Source organism: Grampus griseus, assembly GCF_964374135.1.
Source record: "Grampus griseus genome assembly, chromosome: 20".
Taxonomy (NCBI): Eukaryota; Metazoa; Chordata; class Mammalia; order Artiodactyla; family Delphinidae; genus Grampus; species Grampus griseus.
In genome coordinates, this window is record NC_139014.1 from 21,139,631 (window position 1) to 21,160,897 (window position 21,267).

The 21,267-nt window shown below is 38.7% G+C and overlaps 1 protein-coding gene across 1 annotated transcript in view; it reads left to right on the forward strand.

Moving 5' to 3' along the window:
• FBXL20 (F-box and leucine rich repeat protein 20) overlaps positions 1 to 21,267 on the forward strand; it is a 107,157-nt gene that overhangs the window by 44,523 nt on the left and 41,367 nt on the right. Inside the window, exon 2 of the mRNA XM_082678423.1 lies at positions 2,242 to 2,303. Within this exon, the coding sequence (XP_082534549.1) occupies positions 2,242 to 2,303 (62 nt within the window). The remainder of the gene's footprint in view (positions 1 to 2,241; positions 2,304 to 21,267) is intronic.

Here is a 21,267-nt window from a genome sequence, read left to right on the forward strand (position 1 = left end):
CTGTCTATTCCTTTTTTTCTTTTCTCTTTTCATATACCTCGTGTTCTTACAGAGACAACATTTGGTCTATTTAGAGTGACTTAGGGGAAAAAATTGCTGCTGGGTGTGACTTTTTTTTTTAATAAATAAATTTATTTATTTATTTTTGGCTGAGATGGGTCTTTGTTGCTGTGCGTGGGCTTTCTCTAGTTGTGGTGAGTGGGGGCTCCTCTTCGTTGCGGTGCGCAGGCTTCTCATTGCAGTGGCTTCTCGTTGCGGAACAGGGGCTGTAGGCATGTGGGCTTCAGTAGTTGTGGCACGTGGGCTCAGTAGTTGGTGGTGCATGGGCTTATTTGCTCTGCGGCATGTGGGATCTTCCCGGACCAGGGCTCGAACCCATATCTCCTGCATTGGCAGGCAGATTCTTAACCACTGCACCACCAGGGAAGCCCCTGGATGTGATTTTTGTTCCTTTTTGTATCTAGAATTGCACAAATCATGTGAACAACACATAACAGGTTTATATTTTTTATCAATTTAATTACCCTGTATATTCAAGTGAGCAAAGTGCCTTGGTGGATGAGGTACGTAGCATTCAATTAAATACTTTGAATATACAAGATAAAGAGCTTAGTATTTCTAGTATAAAAATGATTATCTTTTATATTTTGTGGATTTGAGTTGGGCATAGTCTAGTATATTGGGTGCTTAGCTTAGTGATATTGTTTTATACTTACTAACTTGATTTTTCCCCAAGATCTCAAGCTTAAGATATATGTTGTGTGCTAAGAAGTCCCCCAGGCAGGTCTCAATTTTGGATACATTAGCTGTCTTTGCTAATGTTATTTATGTCATCATAAATAACATAATGTTATAATGTTATCAACAAATAACATTGTTATTTATGTCATCAACCCTAGATTATTCAGGGTATACTTTATAACTACTTCATGCATTCTTTCCTATAAGTGTACCTGAAGAAGAATGATCTTAATGGTGTAGAGTCTTAGAAACCGTGGAATTTGAGAACTTGTTTAGGAGGAAATGTGATGGCTTCATTTTGAAAGTCTGCCTTACAGAAAAGGGATATGATTTTTTCTTAATACCTTCCATTAATGGGTAGAGAATTTAGGGAAGCAGATTATTCTTTGATGTCAGGCAATTTCCAAAAACATGTAATTGTCAGGCAGCATTACTTTTATTTTAACGTAGTGTGTTTGTTGCACTGAAACTTGGTAGATGATCCAACTTTCCATCAGCAAGTCCTGTAGCTTCTTTAAAAATCCTTTTGTCTACTTTTTTTATTTTCCACTTCCACCACCCCTGTAATCTTACCTGCATCATCTTTTACTTGAACTATAATTTTAATATATTTCTAGCTTATCTCCTTGATGCCAGTCCAAAATTAGTATTTGCTTATTTCTGTGTTCTTCATTGTAGAGCAGGGGCTCCTTAAGTACAGAGATAACATCTTACTGTTTTTGTATTTCATTGCCTAGAAAAGTGCCTAACACAGGGTGTTCAGTAAATGTTCATTGTATGAAGTCAAGAGGCATCTATGTAATACCTAATAGCAGGGACTGAACATATTCCTCTCAGCTTCAGTGACATGTGTATTGTTTTTAGTTGCTTTTTATTGGATATATAGATATTTGGTTTTTTTATGTAGCTTACTAGACGGCTCTGTTAAAAGTACCCATTATGAGTTATTTCATTAATTTGTTAAATGATCCTGCATTCATCCAGAATGCATGTGGTGGTGGTTATGAGGCATTATTACTCTTCTGCATGATATATAAAACTTGAAAGAGAACATTTCCTATCCTAGGGTTCTGAACATCTCTGTGAACAAATAAATGTGAGTTAGATTTGGAGAATAACCTTACCTTAATGGCATTTTTAAATGGTCACTCTGTACTGATATGCAAATAAACCTTTTGTAACTCAGTTTCCTTATATGTACAATGAAGATTAAGGGTAGTATGAAGATTCAGTACACTAATACATAAAATACACTTAAAATAGCATCTGGCACATAATGTCATCCTTCTGACTGCTATTAGTTCATTTTTTTCTAAAGACAGGGAACAAATTAAATGTCTCAGACATTTTTTAGCCTAAAGAGTTTCTGAAAATATGACTTTGGCTTATAACACCCACTGTACTTATTCACCTCTCTCCTAAGAGGATTACCTCTAAACTGTTGAGTTGAACATAATAAAATGTTAAGTGACACTTGACACAATGATTTTGTTTTTGCAGATGTTCTCAAATAGTGATGAAGCTGTAATTAATAAAAAACTTCCCAAAGAACTCCTATTACGGTAAGTCTCACTTTATGCTGTTTTTTTGTGTGTGTGTGTATCATATTTGCCTGTTTAAAAAAATTTTAGACTTGTTGCTAATTTTCATATATGTATAGGATCTGGATTATGTAGATTTTAAAATGTATTGATTCTTTTGTTAAACAATCTTATTCTAGGGGTTATATAGCCTTTTAAAAATTAAAAAGACAAGTTATTTGACACTTTGCTCTGTTAGACTTATGATTTTACCATCCTTATTTTTAATGTTTAGAAACTACATTTGGGATCACTTGTAACATAAAACACACAGCTCCCAATTTATATACCTCTGACTTAGGAATCACCTGGGAAGAAACAGGCATCCAGGGAAGTTATTTTCAGTGCCCATTATTTGGGCACATAATCATACCATTCTTTGTTCACTTTTGTAGAATATCATGACTGAGAAAGGCACATTCTCTTTGCAAATGTTAGAAGTTAACAAGATACTGTGCTCGGGACATTTTTTTCTTGCTCATAGCTGCTACTGCAGTCTAGCCCATAACCAGCCCAGTCCCTGCTTCAGGGTGAAAAATTCTGCACTAGTGCTGGTAAAGAGTATTCCTGGCATTCCTAAGTATTTGCATGCTGAGTCCTCCACTAGATTGCAAGATCCATGGAAGCAGGGACAAAATCCTATAAATCTTTACGTAGGACTTACACTTTGAAGATGCTAAGAAAAAGGAACTGGATTGAACTTGGAATGAATGTTTTCTGTGAAAGCAAAACATACATATGTGCTGGTTGACTATAGTGTAAAGAACCTCCTAGACTACCCAGAACCATTGGAAAAATGTATCCTGAATATCTTGGGTATCCCTCAAATTTCAGCGAAATTTTAGCCATCTTAAAGAAAGATATTTTTAAAACAGGTTATGTTCTTCACTGTTACCATAAACTGAGTACACTAAGACTAAGACACACTTATTTTCAATATTAAGCGTTATTTTGTACTGCAGTAGTTTACCTTGAGACTCAGAAAGATATATGGAAGTTATTTGACTCTTTGGTAACTGGCTGCATCCTGTTGTGGTTATATTTTTATATTTTATTAGAGTTTTTCTGTTTTTGCCATGAAACTCAAATTCCTTACTGTGGCCTACAAGACCTCTCATGATATGGCAGGGGAATAACATGATCTGGTGTATATTTTTAAAGAATTAGTCTGGGTACTATGTTCCAACCAGATTGGGGGATTGGAATGGAAAGCAACAAGAAAACTTTTAAAGAAATCCAGGCAAGAGATGAGAGTAACACAGATAACATTTTCTGTAATTTTTTACACTGCATTGCCTGCCCTGGCCATTTCTAGCTTTAGTCACTGTTTCTTTCTCTTTTCCCCTACCTTCCCCTCCTTCCTTCCTTTTTGAGATATAAATTGACGTATAATCTATTAGTTTCAGGTATACAACGTAATGATTCAATATTTGTATATATTGCAAAATGGGGGCTTCCCTGGCAGTCCAGTGGTTAGGACTCCATGCTTCTACTGCAGGGGGCACGGGTTTGATCCCTGGTCGGGCAACTAAGATCCTGTATGCCATGTGGTGCAGCCAAAAAAAAAAAAGAAAAAAAAAAGATATATTGCAAAATGATCACAACAATAAATCTAGTTAATATCCATCACCACAGGACTTCCCTGGCAGTCCAGTGGTTAAGACTTCGCCTTCCAATGCAGGGGGTGTGGGTTCGATCCCTGTCGGGGAGCTAAGATCCCACATGCCTCGTGGCCAAAAAAACCAAAACATAAAACAGAAGCAACATTATAATAAATTCAATAATGACTTTAAAATTGGTCCACATCAAAAAAAGAAATCTAAAAAAAAAAGAAAGGGACTTCCCTGGTGGCACAGTGATTAAGAATCCACCTGCCGGGCTTCCCCGGTGGCGCAGAGGTTGAGAGTCCGCCTGCCGATGCAGGGGACAAGGGTTCGTGCCCCGGTCCAGGAAGATCCCACATGCCATGGAGCGGCTGGGCCCATGAGCCATGGCCGTTGAGCCTGCGCGTCTGGACCCTGTGCTCCACAGGGGGAGAGGCCACAACAGAGAGAGGCCCGCGTACCGCAAAAAAAAAAAGAATCCACCTGCCAATGCAGGGGACACGGGTTCAAGCCCTGGCCCAGGAAGATCCCACATGCAGTGGAGTAGCTAACCCCGTGCGCCACAACTATGGAGCCTGCGCTCTAGAGCCCGTGAGCCACAGCTACTGAGCCTGCATGCCACAACTACTGAAGCCCATGCACCTAAAGCCCATGCTCCGCAATAAGAGAAGCCACCGCAATGAGAAGCCTGTGCGCCGCGATGAAGAGTCGCCCCCGCTCACCGCAACTAGAGAAAGCCTGCGCACAGCAATGAAGACCCAATGCAGCCAAAAAAATAAATAAAGAAACAAAAATTTATGAAAAGAAAAGAAAAATATCTATCACCACACATAGTTATAAAATTTTTTTTCTTGTGATGGGAACTTTTAAGATCTATTCTCTTAGCAACTTTCCAAACATATGTTACAGTATTAACTATAGTCACAAAGCTGTATATTACATCCTGAGGACTTATTTATAAATAACTGGAAGTTATGTGTAACTTTTGGCCACCTTTACCTATTTCACCCACCCCCCCACCTCTGGAAACCACCAGTATGTTCTCTGTATCTGTGAGTTCCATTTTTTGTTTTTTTGTTGTTTTTAAGATCCCACATAAAATGGGATCATACAGTATGTGTCTTTCTCTCTCTGACTTACTTCATGTAGCATAATGCCTTCAAGGTTCATTCATGTTGTGGCATATGGCAAGATTTCTTTCTTTTTTAGAGCTGAATAATATTCCATTGTGTGTATGTATACGTATATATATACACACATATACATTCACACACATATCTCACATTTTTTTAATCCATTCATCCACCAGTGGACACTTAGGTTGCTTCCATGTCTTGACTATTATAAATAATGCTGCAACGAATATGGGGGATGCAGATATCTTCTCAAATTAGGGTTTTTGTTTCCTTCAGATAAATACCCAGAAGTAGAATTGCTGGATTATATGGTAGTTCTATCTTTACTTTTTTAAAGAAACTCATACTGTTTTCAGTAATGGCTATACCAATTTACATTCCCACCAACAGTGTATGAGGGTTCTCTTTTCTCCACATCCTCACCAACACTTGTTATTTCTTGTCTTTTTGATAATTGCCATTCTGACTGGAATGAGGTGATATGTCATTATGGTTTTGATTTAGTTGCTGTTTTGACTTTACTCTAGTACCTGTTGATGAGCTGTAAGGTCTATAGTTGCCAAAACAGGTGGTATTTTGGGGAAGATTGGATAAAGAGGAATTTCTGTATCAACCAGTTTTTGTTACCACAAACAACTCCTAAATCTCAGTGGCTTTTTCTTACCATTACATGAAGCTATGGGTTAGCTGAGGCTCTCTTTCAGGCAATGGGTCAACTTTTTGTTTAAACCATTTAAGCCAAATAGGAAAGAGGCTTTTGTGGTATCTTTGAAATTACACTAAACAGATAACAATAGTTTAGTGTAACTATTAATAAATTCTATCCAGGGCATTTGTAATTTTTTGAAATTCGTTGAATGTAATATTTCCTTAAGAACTTTGAATACCTTGATAAATATCTTGTGGGGAGATATGTGTTGTTAGACCTGTGTTATCTTGTGGGGAGATATGTGTTGTTACAAGACTATGTGTTGTTACTCATTTTTGTCCACTAATTTTAGCATTCATTGCTGTTACCTGAAACAGTTACCACTGTTATGTTTGCCAAAGTTTTATATTTCTATAATTCTTCCTGCATATAAATTCTATTTCTATTATTCTAATTAATAATAATTAGACTTCTACTGTAAGGAAGAGACTTCAATTACATTTACTTATTTATTCAGTTATTTATAACAGTATAAACTCATGGATATTTGTTTTATTTTATGAATTATATTGTTACTATCATGACTTATTGTTCAGCCTTTTTATGTCTTCTGAATTTGTGTGTGTGTGTGTGTGTGTGTGTGTGTGTGTGTTTGGAATTTCATACCATGTCTGTGTATTAGCTATTTTATTTTATTTTTTTTAATATTGTAACAAATTCAATAAAGACTTTTTAAAACTATGTATTTATTTGGTTGCACCGGGTCTTAGTTGTGGCTCATGGGCTCCTTAGTTGCAGCACGTGGGCTCCTTAGTTGCGGCTCACCGGCTCATTAGTTGTGGCATGCATGTGGGATCTAGTTCCTTGACCAGGGATTGAACCGGGGCCCCCCTGCATTGGGAGCATGGAGTCTTATTCACTGTGCCACCAGGGAAGTCCCTGTATTAGCTATTTTAAAAAATACAGATTAATAAGTAGCATAGAATATTTGGTTTGATTAGATTTTAAGTTACATGTTAACATTATTTGATCCACCATATATCAATCTACAAGCAGAAAAGTTGTGTTACTAGGGCTGTACTATTTTCTTGCAAACCCAGAGCCACAACCAAGTTACCAATGAATTAAGGAAGTGTTCTTATTTTTTCTTAACTGTAACTTACTTTACCTTACTAATTTTTCTCCTTCCTTTTTGAAACAAAGTTTATTAGTAATGCTCTAGCAAGCTGGAATCCACTGCTTGCATAATGTGAAATTCAGTTAGCAGGATTGACAGTACTGCCTTTGAGAGAAGAACCATATGCATTTATTTAGAAGTACCTCTTGAAAAATGAATGTCAGTGTTTATAAGATGGAGACTCTTATGTGTTTTCCAAGAGCTAATGTAAAGTGAAATTACATTACATTCATTAAAGTGAAATGCAAAGTGAATCTTTGTTTCTCGAAGATTCCTTCTGAGGATGATATTGATAACTGATAATAGTGTGAGTGGTAAGACTGCTTGAGCCCACACATGCCCTTTTGGCTATAAAACAAAGTGCAGTTTCAGAATGAGGATTATCATTGCTTATAAGAATCTGAAACTTTTTTCATTAATTTTTCAACTCTTGGGGTGTTGGGTCATAATTGTCATGCAATATGTGATACGTACGTGTGAGTTGGTAGAGGAACTTTCTGAACTTAGATGGAAAGAATGAATTGGCTGGGATTTTTGTCTAAAGGAGATAATCATGCTGTGTTGGGGGTCCCCAAGACTACTCCTAGGTTTGGTGTTTTACTGGGAGGACTCAAGGCTATGAGCATATAGTCACACGCATGGGTATGATTTATTACAGGGAAAAGATACAGAGCAAAATTAGCAAAAGGAAAAGGCACATGGAGTGAAATGGAGAGGAAACCCGGTGTAGGCTTATGAGTCCTTTCCCAGTGGAGTCACACAGGATGTGCTTAATTCCTCCAGAAATAAATTATAACAAAAAAAGTAAAATGTTGTCTACCAGGGAAGCTTATCAGGGAATAGTGGGAACCCTCCCCAATCCAAATTCTCAAATGCCATCCAAGGGTCAGCACTGCAAGCAGGCCTTTCTAATAAGGATAGGCCTGCTATGTGAACTCTTTGCTGTACACATGCTATCTTATATTCTCTTCCAGGAAGCTTACAACATTGATGCTATCTAGTAGATTTTCATTCAGTGTATTTGCCAGGAATTTAGGGCAGATAGGGGTTTGTGTGTTTTCTTACCTTTAAAGGCACATAATGATGAAGAACATGGACTCTGGAATCTGAACACCTGGATTCTGTCATTTACTAGCTGTAAATTGAGGATTTTAGTGCCTACCTCTTAGAGTTATCCTAAGGATCAAAAGGGTTGATAAACGTAAAGTGCTTATTAGAAGAGTGCCTGGCACATAGGAAGTGCAATAAAAATGTTATGTATATTACTATTGATTTCTATTTTTTACTCATAGACCATAGAATGATGTGATTAGATGCTAAGACTGCCAAAAGTGATCATCTGTCAACTTTAAGGTGCATTGGCAGATGTTCCTGAATGAAAGAACAGAAAACCAATATTGCTCTTACTGAGCATTTAGTTTTCTAGCCTTCTCAATTGTCCAGAACAAATCAAAGAAACAGGAAGCAAGCTGGAAGAACAAATGTGCATTTTACTCAGCAGATGCATGCCAGCCATTTCTCAGGCCCTATGTACTCCTTTTCTTTTTTTCTTTAGACACAGTTATTACAAATTTGATTATGAATAGCAGTACGTAAAAATGGGATCAGAAGAGTTATGTTAATAGAGGGTCCACTGAGTTTTAAGAAGTAGCAATCTGATAGTAAGGGAGAATATATAAAAACTAATTTTAAAAACAAAAGCAGGGGATTTCCCTGGTGGTCCAGTGGTTAAGACTGCACGCTTCCAGTGCAGGCGGCACCTGGTCGGGGATCTAAGATCCTGCGTGCCCCGTGGTGCTGCTAACAAAAAAAAGAGAAAGGAGAAAAAGGAAAAAAAACAAACCAACAAACAAGTAGGATTGAGAACAGAGCAGTGGATCCCAGGTGGGAAGGGGTGGTGGGGAGGGTGAAAGGTGTAAAGGGGGTCAGCTGTATGGTGGATGGATGAAAAATAAATTTTTGGTGGTGAGCTTGTTATAGGGTATACAGAAGTAGAAATATAATGTTGTACACATGAAGCTTATACAGTGTTATAAATCACTGTTATTTCAATTAAAAATAAATAGTAACATTCAAAACCAATACAGTACAGGGTTGCTTATTTAATGAGGAGACGTTTTAGTCGCTTAGTTACCCATGAGGATTTCACTGTATAGGATGACAAGTGATTTTCTTTATGAAAGCTATGCAATATCAAGAAATAATTAAATTATATTCCCTTAAACCTTTTGGGGAGGAAGTGGCTCAAGTGATAAATTTAATTAAATACCAAGAAAAATAAGTCAGTACATCTTGTTCTTTACTGATTTTTAACACAGTAGTTACATATATGACTATAAACGTATATTTAGGCTGGTTTTTTCCTATACCATGTATGAATGATGCATTTTCATTTGAGCTTGCTACTGCAATTAATCGATACGTTTTCTTGGTGAGAGAATTTTGCATTAGCAGAATGGCACAGTTTAAAAATTACTACAGACCTCATTCTTGTACTTTGTATTCCTTCAACTTTCTTTCTTTTAAAGAATTTGTATTTGTAGAGTGGTTTTAGGTTTACAATAAAATGAGAAGAAGGAGCTGAGATTTCTCACGTACCCCCAGCCTCACACATGCATAAACCCCCCACCCCCAGTATCAACATAACCCACCAGAATGGCATTTTTTTTTTTGCCGAGGATGAACCTATGTTAACATGTCATAATTATCTAAAGTCCATAGTTTACCTTAGGGTTCACTCTTGGTGTTGTAGATTCCATGGGTTTGTACAAATGTGTAATAATATATCCATCATTACCATATCATACGTAGTATTTTTACTGCCCTAAAAATCCTTCACGCTCTGCCTATTCATCTCTCTCCCTTTTGATCTCCATAGTTTTGCTTTTTCCAAAATGTTACATAGTTGGAATTTCTTTCAACCTTACTATAGGAGCAAACATGCAGTGTACCAGGCATTATGTTAGATATAGAAATAAACAGGAGTCGTTGTCCTCAGAAGCTCAGCGAGTAGTAGAAAACACCAACAAGAAAATAATCAATATAAAGCTATAATGGAGGTTTGCCTAGACCATTACAGCAAGCTCACATGTAGGACTTTACAACCAACCTTGGAGAGTTCAGAAGATGCTTTCAAGGAAATGAGACATGAGTTGAGTCGTAAAGGGGTAAGTAGTGATTAACTGGACAGAGAAGAAGAGTGAGGGAGAAGAACATTTCAAATGTGAGATTATTGTTTCCCCTTTGTGGACAGAGGCAAAGGGTCTTTGATTCAGCTATACTACAAGATTTGAGGCTCAATCTCTTCTGCATAATACACAGTATTGTAGTTTAGGATTTTTTTCTCCTAAGGTTTGCCTGGCAAGCAAACTGTCATTTGTGATACTGTTTATATTGGAGAATTTACAAACTTTGCACATACAGTCCATTAGTAAATTGGATGCTGCCTGTGTATAGAACTTCATCTCCTCCCTGGTTTGCGTGTTTCTTCATAATTGCCATTTGCTTTTTTTTTTTGGCTGTGCCACACGGCATACAGGATCTTAGTTCCCCAACCAGGGATCGAACCTGTGCCCCCTTCAGTGGAAGCGTGGAGTCCTAACCACTGGGCCGCCAGGGAAGTCCCACAATTTGCTATTTTAATATTTCCAAGCCTTACACTTCATTGCCTGGAGGAGCAACAACAACAAAATATTCTGAGGAGTAAATTGGATGTTTTATTTTAGGTCTGTCAGGGAGAGACTTCAGCTCTTGTTTGGCTCCAGATTTTCTTAGCCAGTAGCAACTCCTGTGCTGCCTTGATAGCATGTTAGTGATGGACTGTTAATAAGATTAGACACACTGCCTTTGTTTAGGTCGTGTATATATGTGGACACACAGAGCTGTTTGTGTTTTGAGACTAAGAGCCACCTGGCCATGCGAAGATACTATTTTTTTTCTAAGTCCTTTTTGTCTTCCTATCATTAAACATCCTAATACTGTGAACTCCCACCAGGCTCAGCTTGATATTGTGAAGCTAGTTTTTGTTTTTTGGGAGTTTTTTTTGGCTGCATTGGGTCTTTACGATGGCTTCTCTTTGTTGTGGAGCACGGGCTATAGGTGCGCAGGCTTCAGTATTTGTTCTATCCCATTTTTTCCTTTATTTTTTAATGTCAATATAGACTCATGGATTCCTACTTTATTCAGTGTGTTTTAATCCCATTTGGGTTATCCTTGTTTTCTGCTCAGAATGTTTCAGACTTAGCCAGTGGGAGCCCCTACAGTTATATTCTGTGTTCTTGGAATATGCCCCATCATTGTTTGAATATATCCTCGTTTTTTTGTTTGTTTGTTTTTGTTTTGTTTTTTGCGGTATGCGGGCCTCTCACTGTTGTGGCCTCTCCCGTTGCAGAGCACAGGCTGCGGACGTGCAGGCTCAGCGGCCATGGCTCACGGGCCCAGCCGCTCCACTATCCTTGTTTTTTGACACAAGATATTCTAGGACCTTCTTGTACTTCTCCTGACCCAGTCCTGGAATCAGACATTTTTGCAAGGAGCTCAGGGATGTTTTTTAGTGGAGAATGGTATTTAGAAGCTAAGATCTCTACCCTAGCTATGCTTATTGCTACTGGAGCATCATTGCTCGTAGATCTTCTCATCAGGTAGAGCTAAATACATGTTTGGGGGTGGGTGGTACGTAAACATATCTTTATGCAATTTTATGTCTGTCTGTATCTATATATAGGTGGATAGATAGATTAAAAATGACAATACTTTTACATAACTAGTTTATACTAACACCCCCAATCCCAGTCTAATACTATAGGGCTCATTTTAGCTCTCATCCTTTCCATATTTATAACTGTCTTCTCTAAGGGAGAAATATGACTCTATCCACAATATGTTTACTTATTTACTCAATCTTAGAATGCACATGAAATAATTAACCCATAACGTTGTGAAAAAAATCTAATTAAAGTTCATTCATTATTTATAGTTTTTTGGTGTGACTTTTGTTTGTTTTGGTCTTTTGCCTGGTGATATACAGAAAATACTGAGTTCAAAAGTTACATTGGAAAAAAAAGTTACATTGGTTAATTCTCTTTTTTTACATTATTCATTTAAAATATAGTACAGGGCTTCCCTGGTGGCGCAGTGGTTGAGAGTCCGCCTGCCGATGCAGGGGACACGGGTTCGTGCCCCGGTCCGGGAAGATCCCACATGCCGCGGAGCGGTTGGGCCCGTGAGCCATGGCTGCTGAGCCTGCGTGTCCGGAGCCTGTGCTCCACAAGGGGAGAGGCCACAACAGTGAGAGGCCCACGTACCAAAAATAAATAAATAAATAAATTAAATAAAAATAGTTCATTTTATTCATCTCTGTTTGTATTCAGTTTGGGGTTTTCCTTTCCATCCTTATTCAATGGATTTATTTGTTTGTTTTTAGCAGATAGGTAACTTGGCAGTTACCAACCTACAAACTTTGTGTCCCCTGTGGTGGTTGGCCCCTGAAATGTAAGTTCAGTTCTTCTAACTTTAGCAGCTTGGAGTCTGCCCCACACACGTAGTATTCAGAGGTCACTCAGAGGTTTGGACAGGATTTGTGTTCCCCTCACCTCACTCTGGCTCTCTCCCTTCTCTCCTCACTTCCCATTGCCTGTGGTTGCTCCAAACTTTGTTCTCTGGTTCTCCTTCACAGATTTCTATCCAAGTTCTAAGGGCCCCAAGTATAACCTGCCCTCAGGATAAAACCCATGAAAAAACAAAACAAAACAACTGGAAAGTCGCTTGTTCTTCCCTTTTCCTCTTTAGTAGCTACCTGCATTTGTTCACTCTCCATTGCCTTCAGATGGTTGTTTTGTTTTTTTAAATTAATTAATTAATTAATTTATGGCTGCATTTGGTCTTCATTGCTATGCACGGGGTTTTCTCTAGTTGAGGCGAGCGGGGGCTACTCTTCGTCGTGGTGCGCGGGCTTCTCATTGTGGTGACTTCTCTTGCTGTGGAGCATGGGCTGTAGGCGCACGGGCTTCAGTAGTTGTAGCATGTGGGCTCAGTAGCCATGGCTCGTGGGCTCTAGAGCACAGGCTTAGTTGCTCCGCGGCATGTGGGATCTTCCTGGACCAGGGCTCGAATCCATGTCTCCTGCATTGGCAGGCAGATTCTTAACCACTGCGCCACCAGGGAAGCCCCAGATGGTTGTTTTTATATTTTGTTCAGAGTTTGAAGTTAGAAGATTAGAACAGTGAAAATTTACTCAGCCGTGACCAGAAATAGAACCGATTTTGTTTATTTCTGACTATATAAAACAGACATGGTTTCAGAAGTCAGATCTGTACAACAGGAGATATGTTCCTCCACCCCCACCTTTCTACCCCATCCCCATCCTCCATTTTGAATCATTTAACAAGAGTTCTGACGGAAGAACGATTCTTTTTTTTAGTATTTATTTATTTTATTTTGGCTATGCTGGGTCTTAGTTGCGGCATGTGGGACCTTTAGTTGCGGCATGCAGACTCTTCAGTTGTAGCATGCATGTGGGATCTAGTTCCCTGACCAGGGATCAAACCCAGGCCCCCTGCACTGGGAGTGTGGAGTCTTACCCACACCACCAGGGAAGTACCTGAAGAATGATTCTTGACCTTCACTTCTCTTGAGTGTTAGATTTCAAACTGAGGCAGATGCCATCTTTGACATCCATTTTTTTTGTCAGTGGTTATGGATTAACTAAAAGATTGATCTTCACCTAGAGACGTGAATTTGTAAATTAATGATAAAACTTTGCTGCCATGCACTATTGTCATCTCTCTAGCCTGGTATATTTCAGTCTGTGATCAGGGGGTTAAAAACATGAAGGTGTACTTGTTTTGCAGTTTGCTTTAAAAATATCTGAATTGTTGACCTCAAAATTCACATCTTTTATAAATGTTTTTGAGAGTGATAAATTAGTAACCTTTATAATGTTAGTAAGAATCACCTGGAGAGTGGTTTTAAAAAAATATTCTGCAGATATCTGGGCTCCACACTCAGAAATTCTGAATCCGTAGGTTTGGGCTAGGAACCAGGAATTTATATTTCTATTAAACACTCTAGGTATTGGGTGGGCCAAAAAGTGCCTTTGGTTTTTTAAGTAAAAATAAAAGACACATTTTTCATTTTTACCAAGAACTTTATTGAACAGCGTATTCACCCTTTTCTTCCACTACCTTCTGCCATTTTTCAGGCAACTTCATAATTCCATCTTCCCAAAACTTTTTATCTTTTTGAGCAAAGAACTGTTCCGGTTGCCTTTTACAGTCTTCCATGGAATTGAAATTTTTTCCATTAAGAGAATTTTGTAAAGACGGAAATAAACGGAAATTCGAAGGTGCAATGTCTGGTGAATGTGCCGGATGAATCAGAACTTCCCAGCCAAGCTGAAACAGTTTTTGCCTGGTCATCAAAGAAACATGCGGTCTTCCGTTATTCGGATAGAAGATTTTGCGTTTTCTTTTGACTAATTCTGGATGCTTTTTGTCGAGTGCTGCTTTCAGTTGGTGTAACTGGGAGCAGTACTTGTTGGAATTTATCGTTTGGTTTTCTGGAAGGAGGTCATGATAGAGGACTCCCTTCCAATCCCACCATATGCACAACATCACCTTCTTTGGATGAAGACCGGTCTTTGGGGTGGTTGATGGTGGTTCATTTCACTTGCCGCCTGATCTCCCCTGCTCCACATTGTTGTACAGTATCCACTTTTCATCACCCATCACAATTTGTTTTAAAAATGGAACGTTTTCGGGGCTTCCCTGGTGGCACAGTGGTTGAGAATCCGCCTTCCGGTGCAGGGGACACGGGTTCGTGCCCCGGTCCGGGAAGATCCCACATGCCGCGGAACGGCTGGGCCCGTGAGCCATGGCCGCTGAGCCTGCGCGTCCGGAGCCTGTGCTCCTCAACGGGAGAGGCCACGACAGTGAGAGGCCCGAGTACCGCAAAAAAAAAAAAAAGAAAGAAAAAGAAAAATGGAACGTTTTCATTATGTTTCAGTAGAGAATCGCAGGTGGAAATACGGTCAGGAAGGGTTTTTTCGCTTAATTTATGTGGAACCCAAACATCAAAGCGATTCACATAACTGAGCTGGTGCAAATGATTTTCAGCACTTGATTTGGATATTTTGAGTATGTCGGCCATCTCCTGCGGGGTATAACATTGATTGTTCTGTTATTGTTTCGATTTGATCGCTGTCAACTTTAACTGGTCTACCTAACCATGGAGCATCGTCCAGCGAGAAATCTCCAGCACGAAACTTCGTAAGCACTTTTGACATGTTCGATCAGTCACAGCACCTTTCCATTCGCTGCACAAATCTTTCTTTGCATTTCAGTTGCGTTTTTACCTTTCTTGAAATAATAAAGCATAATATGCCAAAAATGTTGGGTTTTTTCTTCCATCTTCAATATTAAAATGGCTACACAAAAATTCACCAATTTTGATGCCTTTTTTTTTTTTTTGGCGGCACACGGGCCTCTCACTGTTGTGGCCTCTCCCGTTGCAAAGCACAGGCTCCGGACGCGCAGGCTCAGCGGCCATGGCTCACGGGTCCAGCCGCTCCGCGGCATGTGGGATCCCGGACCGGGGCACGAACCCGTGTCCCCTGCATCGGCAGGTGGACTCTCAACCACTGCGCCACCAGGGAAGCCCGATAAGTCTCTTTTTAAACACACACTGATATGACAGCTGTCACATACAGTCTAACAAAATTCTTTCAAATGAAGTTAAAGACAACTAAGTGCTACTAGAGCCACCTTACGGAAAAAAATGAACAGACCTCTTGGCCCACTCAATACATTGGTGCAAGTGATCCATGAACCGCACTTTAGTAAACAGTAAAGCAAAAGAATAGGAACTAAACCTTGGGAAACGCCTTCATTTGAAAACAGAAGTATAGTAAGTGGCAGTTACAAGATGGTATCTGAGAAGCCAGAAGAGGAGGTTCTTAATAAGGGAATGGTCAGTATATTTGGAGGGATAAGGCTTATTGAAGACTGATAACGGCCTTTGGATAGCACAAGAAAACCATTAGTGTTCTTCAAGGTACAACTGCAATTGAGTAGTAAAGATAGAAATTAGATTGTAAAGTGAGAAAAAAGGAGTGATGACAAAAAACCCTTTTCTCTTTGACTATCTCCACCCATATTGACCCCATTGTTTTTTTACTTTCAGCAGCACTTATATTTTCAGGTCACACATTATATCGGTTAATCATAAGCTGCCCTGTGTCTACATGTTTCTTTTTACAAAGGCTATATGCTTCTGGAAGGCAAATACGTTGTTTTATATTATTGAATTTCCTCTCTGCCTAATAGAGTGCTGGATATAACTAAGAACTCTGAACACTTGATGACTTAACCTTTTTTCTTGTGTGACTGTATATTAACAAGATTAACTTTTTTTGTTTGTTTTGCTATCCAAGAACATTGTGTGTTATTAATTATTTTTGTCTTGATTCATGTCCTTAATGTTACAGTTTCTTAATAAATTTCATTCTGTTTCTATTATTGCTAGTTGTAGGGAAAGCTATCAATTTTTCATCTTTTAGCCACATCTTTAATATTAATTCTAGTAATTTTTAGTTGTTTCTTAGATTTTCTATATATTTGTCTCCTGCCCAAAAAAAAAAACTCTTCCAATTATTTATAGTAATTTTTTCATCATTGCTTTAGCCACAACCTCCAAAATAAATGTTGAATGAAGGTGATGCTATCAGTCATTCTTGTCTTGTTCCTAACCTTACCTAGTTTTCAAAATCCATTCCTTGTTAGCCTCTAGGTGTTTCCCCAGTTATCTGCTATCATTGCACAGCTATAATGATCTTTCTTCTTTTGAGTATTTGAAACCATCCTTTATGATTTCATTAGGATAGAATCCTAGACGTGGATTATTAAGGTGAAGAGTATTTTCCTTGACAGTCTCAAATTTACAGAAAAGTTGCACTATGGTACAAAAAACTTTTCTTCCTAAGCCATTAGAATAAATTGCAAACCTGATACCCCATGAGTAGGTCCTTAATATTTTATTTTGTATTTTCCAATCCAGCACCATATAAGTCTAATTTCCTCCCTTTCCATATTTGAATTCCCTTCTGTGACAAACCTGTCATTATCCTTAATGTATTTTGTTATTTACTCAGACTTCCTGATTGTAACCAATCTCCGACTGCGGCTGCTCCCTTTCACAAGGATTCCATCTTCACCCCACTGGGTTCACACAACTCGTGCCAGACCACTCCCCTCCTCTTGCACGGACACCCTTCTACTCTGCTTGGGTTCCAAAACCCATGGTGGATTTCTGCTCCATGTGGTTGCCCTCTTCATATGGCCCAGGCACTGACACATTATGGTAGGTCACCCCAGTGTATGGATGCCCTCACTTCTTTTGGGCTTCAACTCGTCATGTGAATCACCTACACGGACATCCTTCTCAGCCCCCTCAACCTGTGACACCCCACACCAGGCTTCCCCTTCACCCTGCTTGTCCAATATCTCACTAGGTCACCCTCTTTGTGGATGCTGTCCTTCCTCATATAACTCAGCATTCTACTCCTATACTCAAATATATTCACACAAAAACTTACACGTGAAAGTTCATAGCAGCATTATTCATAGTAACCAAAGTGGAAACAATCCAAATGTCCATCAACTGAAGAATGGATAAACAAAGTATGATATATCTATATAATGGAATATTATTCAGCCATAAAAAGGAATGAAGTACAGATGTGTGCTACAACATAAATGTATGATTAAAAACACAGCAAGTGAAAGAAGCCAGACACAAAGGCCACATACTGTATTAGCCTATTTATATTAAATGTCCAGAATAGATAAATCCATGGAGATAGGGGTTGTCAGGGGCTGCAGTAAAGGGGCAATGGGGAGTGACTGCTAATGTGTACAAGGTTTCTTTTAGGGGCGATGAGAATGTTCTGAAATTAGATGGTGGTGATGATTGCACACCATTGTGGACATACTAAAACTCACTGGATTGTGTGCTTTAAAATGGTAAATTTTATGGTTTGTGAATTTCCTCATGTGTATATAACTTGTATATAAACTTATTTTAATTTATAGTAAGTAATATAATTTATAATAAATGTGTAATAATAAATATAGTTGTGGTAAAATATACAATTACATAATACATTTTTACTTATATAAAATTTGAAACAAAAAATTCTGCCCTTTATTGGGAGAAAGTGATGGCCTGAACCTCATGATAGTGATAGGCTAGAGAGAAAATAGACTCAATCAAGAGATTTTTAAGAGTTAACGTTTGGTGACATATTTGCTGGTTGATTTGACGCATTGTCAGTGGGGGTATGTATTGGAAAGGAGTGAAAGATGATGCGCAAGTTTTTTTCCTTCTACTAAGTAGATAGTGGGAATACTCACTAAGATAAAGAAAGTAGGCGGAGAAACAGGACTAATGGGAGGGAAACAATGAAAATAGTTCAGTTTTGATAATTGAAAATATCAAAGTAGAGCTGTCAAAAGGCAGATGTATATACAAGTCTAAAGCTTATCAGCATGATTTAGAAGTCATCAACATATATATAGTAACTAAAGCCATGAGACACTGTATTATATTTAGCTCTTTTGGATTTACCAGTACCCGTGGGAAATAAGGAAACCAGAAGGAAACACAAGGCCTCTCAGACACTGAAATAAAGAGCTTTGGGGCCAAAACATCATATATAGCCTAGTGGTTGTCCTGTAGATGGGCAGCCTTTGGGTCAGGTGTCCAACCAGGTTCAGACAGATACCAGCTTGGCATCATCACCTGGTAGTTGATGTGGAACTCTTTAGAAAAGAGCTGTACATGGTAGATGTTGAGGTTTGGCCATACGTCCAGACAATTGTACTCTTACATATTCTCTCTTGGCTTAAATATTTTATATTAAGGTGATTGATGTCTTATGAGTTAGCAATATTTCATGTGTATCTTAATCTAATATATGTAAATCAATATGTCAGCTATAACTGAAACCTATTTGATTTTTATTTATTTAATTTGTCTCCAGAGCATCTGGGGTAGCTTAGATCGGGAGCAAATATAATAAATACAAATAAATAATCAGAATCATGAGAAATGTAAAGAAAAGTAGAAAACCAAAGCCAGAAAGTAAACAGATGCACCCTTGTACGAGCCTACGTAGTTGCTATAGATGGATCTCAAATTTAGCTTTAAACTCCTTGATAGCATAAATGAAATGTCATTCTTAACAGAAAAGAAGAAAAATACATATTATTCCATAAAAACAGAGTGCTTCCTAGCACTGGTTTCTAAGAGAAATTTCTCAAATGGGAGTTTACTTAGATTTGGTAGTTAAAATTCCATGGCTAAATCAGTCACAGATTTCATATGGTCACATCTTGTACATGGGATTACCAGATATGGATAGATTAGGTTTGCATAATTTCTGCTGAATATAACCTTGGTTAAAATAATAGTTAAGGACTTCCCTGGTGGCACAGTGGTTAAGAATCTGCCTGCCAACGCAGGGGACAGGGGTGGGAGCCCTGGTCCAGGAAGATCCCACGTGCTGTGGAGCAACTAAACCTGTGTGCCACAACTACTGAGCCTGCGCTCTAGAGGCCACGAGCCACAACTGCTGAGCCCACGTGCCACAACTACTGAAGCCTGTGCTCCTAGAGCCCGTGCTCCGCAACAAGAGAAGCCACCAATGAGAAGCCCGTGCACCGCAACGAAGAGTAGCCCTGCCTCGCCGCAACTAGAGAGAGCCTGCACCCAGCAACGAAGACCCAACACAGCCAAAAATAAAATGAAATAAATAAATTAAAATTAAAAAAAATAATAACAGTTAACTGTAAGTAACTGGATAACAAGACCAATTGTCTGATGTGTCTCCTCTTCGTATTTTCTTATTTGAAATAAGGTCATTTCAAAAGTGAGTAGGAGACGTAGTTTTCTCTCCTTTATGGCCAGGGTTGTGCATCTGGTTTATTTAAGAGTGATTTTGCATTGATGTTCAAGTTTAAAAGGAATGGGGGACCAAAGCACAGTAGGAGGTTGAAGATTATCTGATGTAGCAGATTATGTGTACCAGCTTTGATTCAGTTAGTAATATGGAAGATGTTATCTTTGTGTTCACATTAATAACTAAGCAAGTACAGAGAACTTTTATAACTTAATATATAACAACTCATTCTTGTCTAAAGAGTCAAACTCAAATAAGTCCATTATAGCTACAGGTAGCATACGTTGCTTTTGGCAGAATTCTTCACAAGATCATGGTTAATTACAATGTCATAATTATACCTGAAGTCCTCTTATCAGTTGTCTTAAATGGCATCATGCTCTTATTCAACCTGTGTTTTTCACTCATCCATATGTCAGGAGCATTTTCAAGAATGCCAATGATGAGAAACACATTTTCCCTTTCCTAGAATGTAAATTATATTCCACAGGATTCTTTTTTTTTTTTTTTCCACGTGGCATATCTGCATTTTTGCTTCTTTGGAGGCAGAGACTTTACTCATGTTACATTTCCCTCCCATAGTAGTAGACCACCCATTTTTAGTTGAGTGTCCAGCCACTACAACTAAGATGATACATCCCAGTAAAACAGGAGCGTAGCAAACCTACATCTGTAGTCTGCTAATAAAGACACTAGCATATCGTTGTTGGTTTTTTTTTGCGGTACGCGGGCCTCTCTCTGTTGTGGCCTCCCCCATTGCGGAGCACAGGCTCCGGATGCGCAGGCTCAGCGGTCATGGTTCACGGGCCCAACCGCTCCGCGGCATGTGGGATCTTCCCAGACCGGGGCACGAACCCGTGTCCCCTGCATCAGCCGGCGGACTCTCAACCACTGCGCCACCAGGGAAGCCCTAGCGTATAGTTTTAATGAACAAGTCCTGCAAACCGATGGTCTCATGAGGAATAGGTTTGCAACTTTGAAAATATAGTATAGTTTCTGTCAGACAGTAGACAAGTATCAGAATTCTACATTCGGAGCAGGCTTTAACACTCATGTGGCCAAAGATCTGCATCTAGTGCCTTAAAAATTTTTTTTAACAAATAAAATATAAATCACTCATGAGCCCAGCACTTTTTTAAAAAATGAAAAATCGTAAACAAATGGCTTCCTTGTTCCACTTTCTCAACACCCCCCCCACAAAAAGCCTATTTTCCCCACAAAGCTAACATATATCCTCTTATATTTAGATATATAATATGCACAATGCTTACATGCATGTGTTCATGTGTACCTATTATATTTTTCAAAAATGAAAACATATAAAAACTGTTCTACAACTTGTTTTTGTTTCTGTCATTTAATAATCATTGACATCTTTTTAGGTCCGTTCATGTAGCTCTGTCTCATTCTTTTAAATGGCTGCAAAGT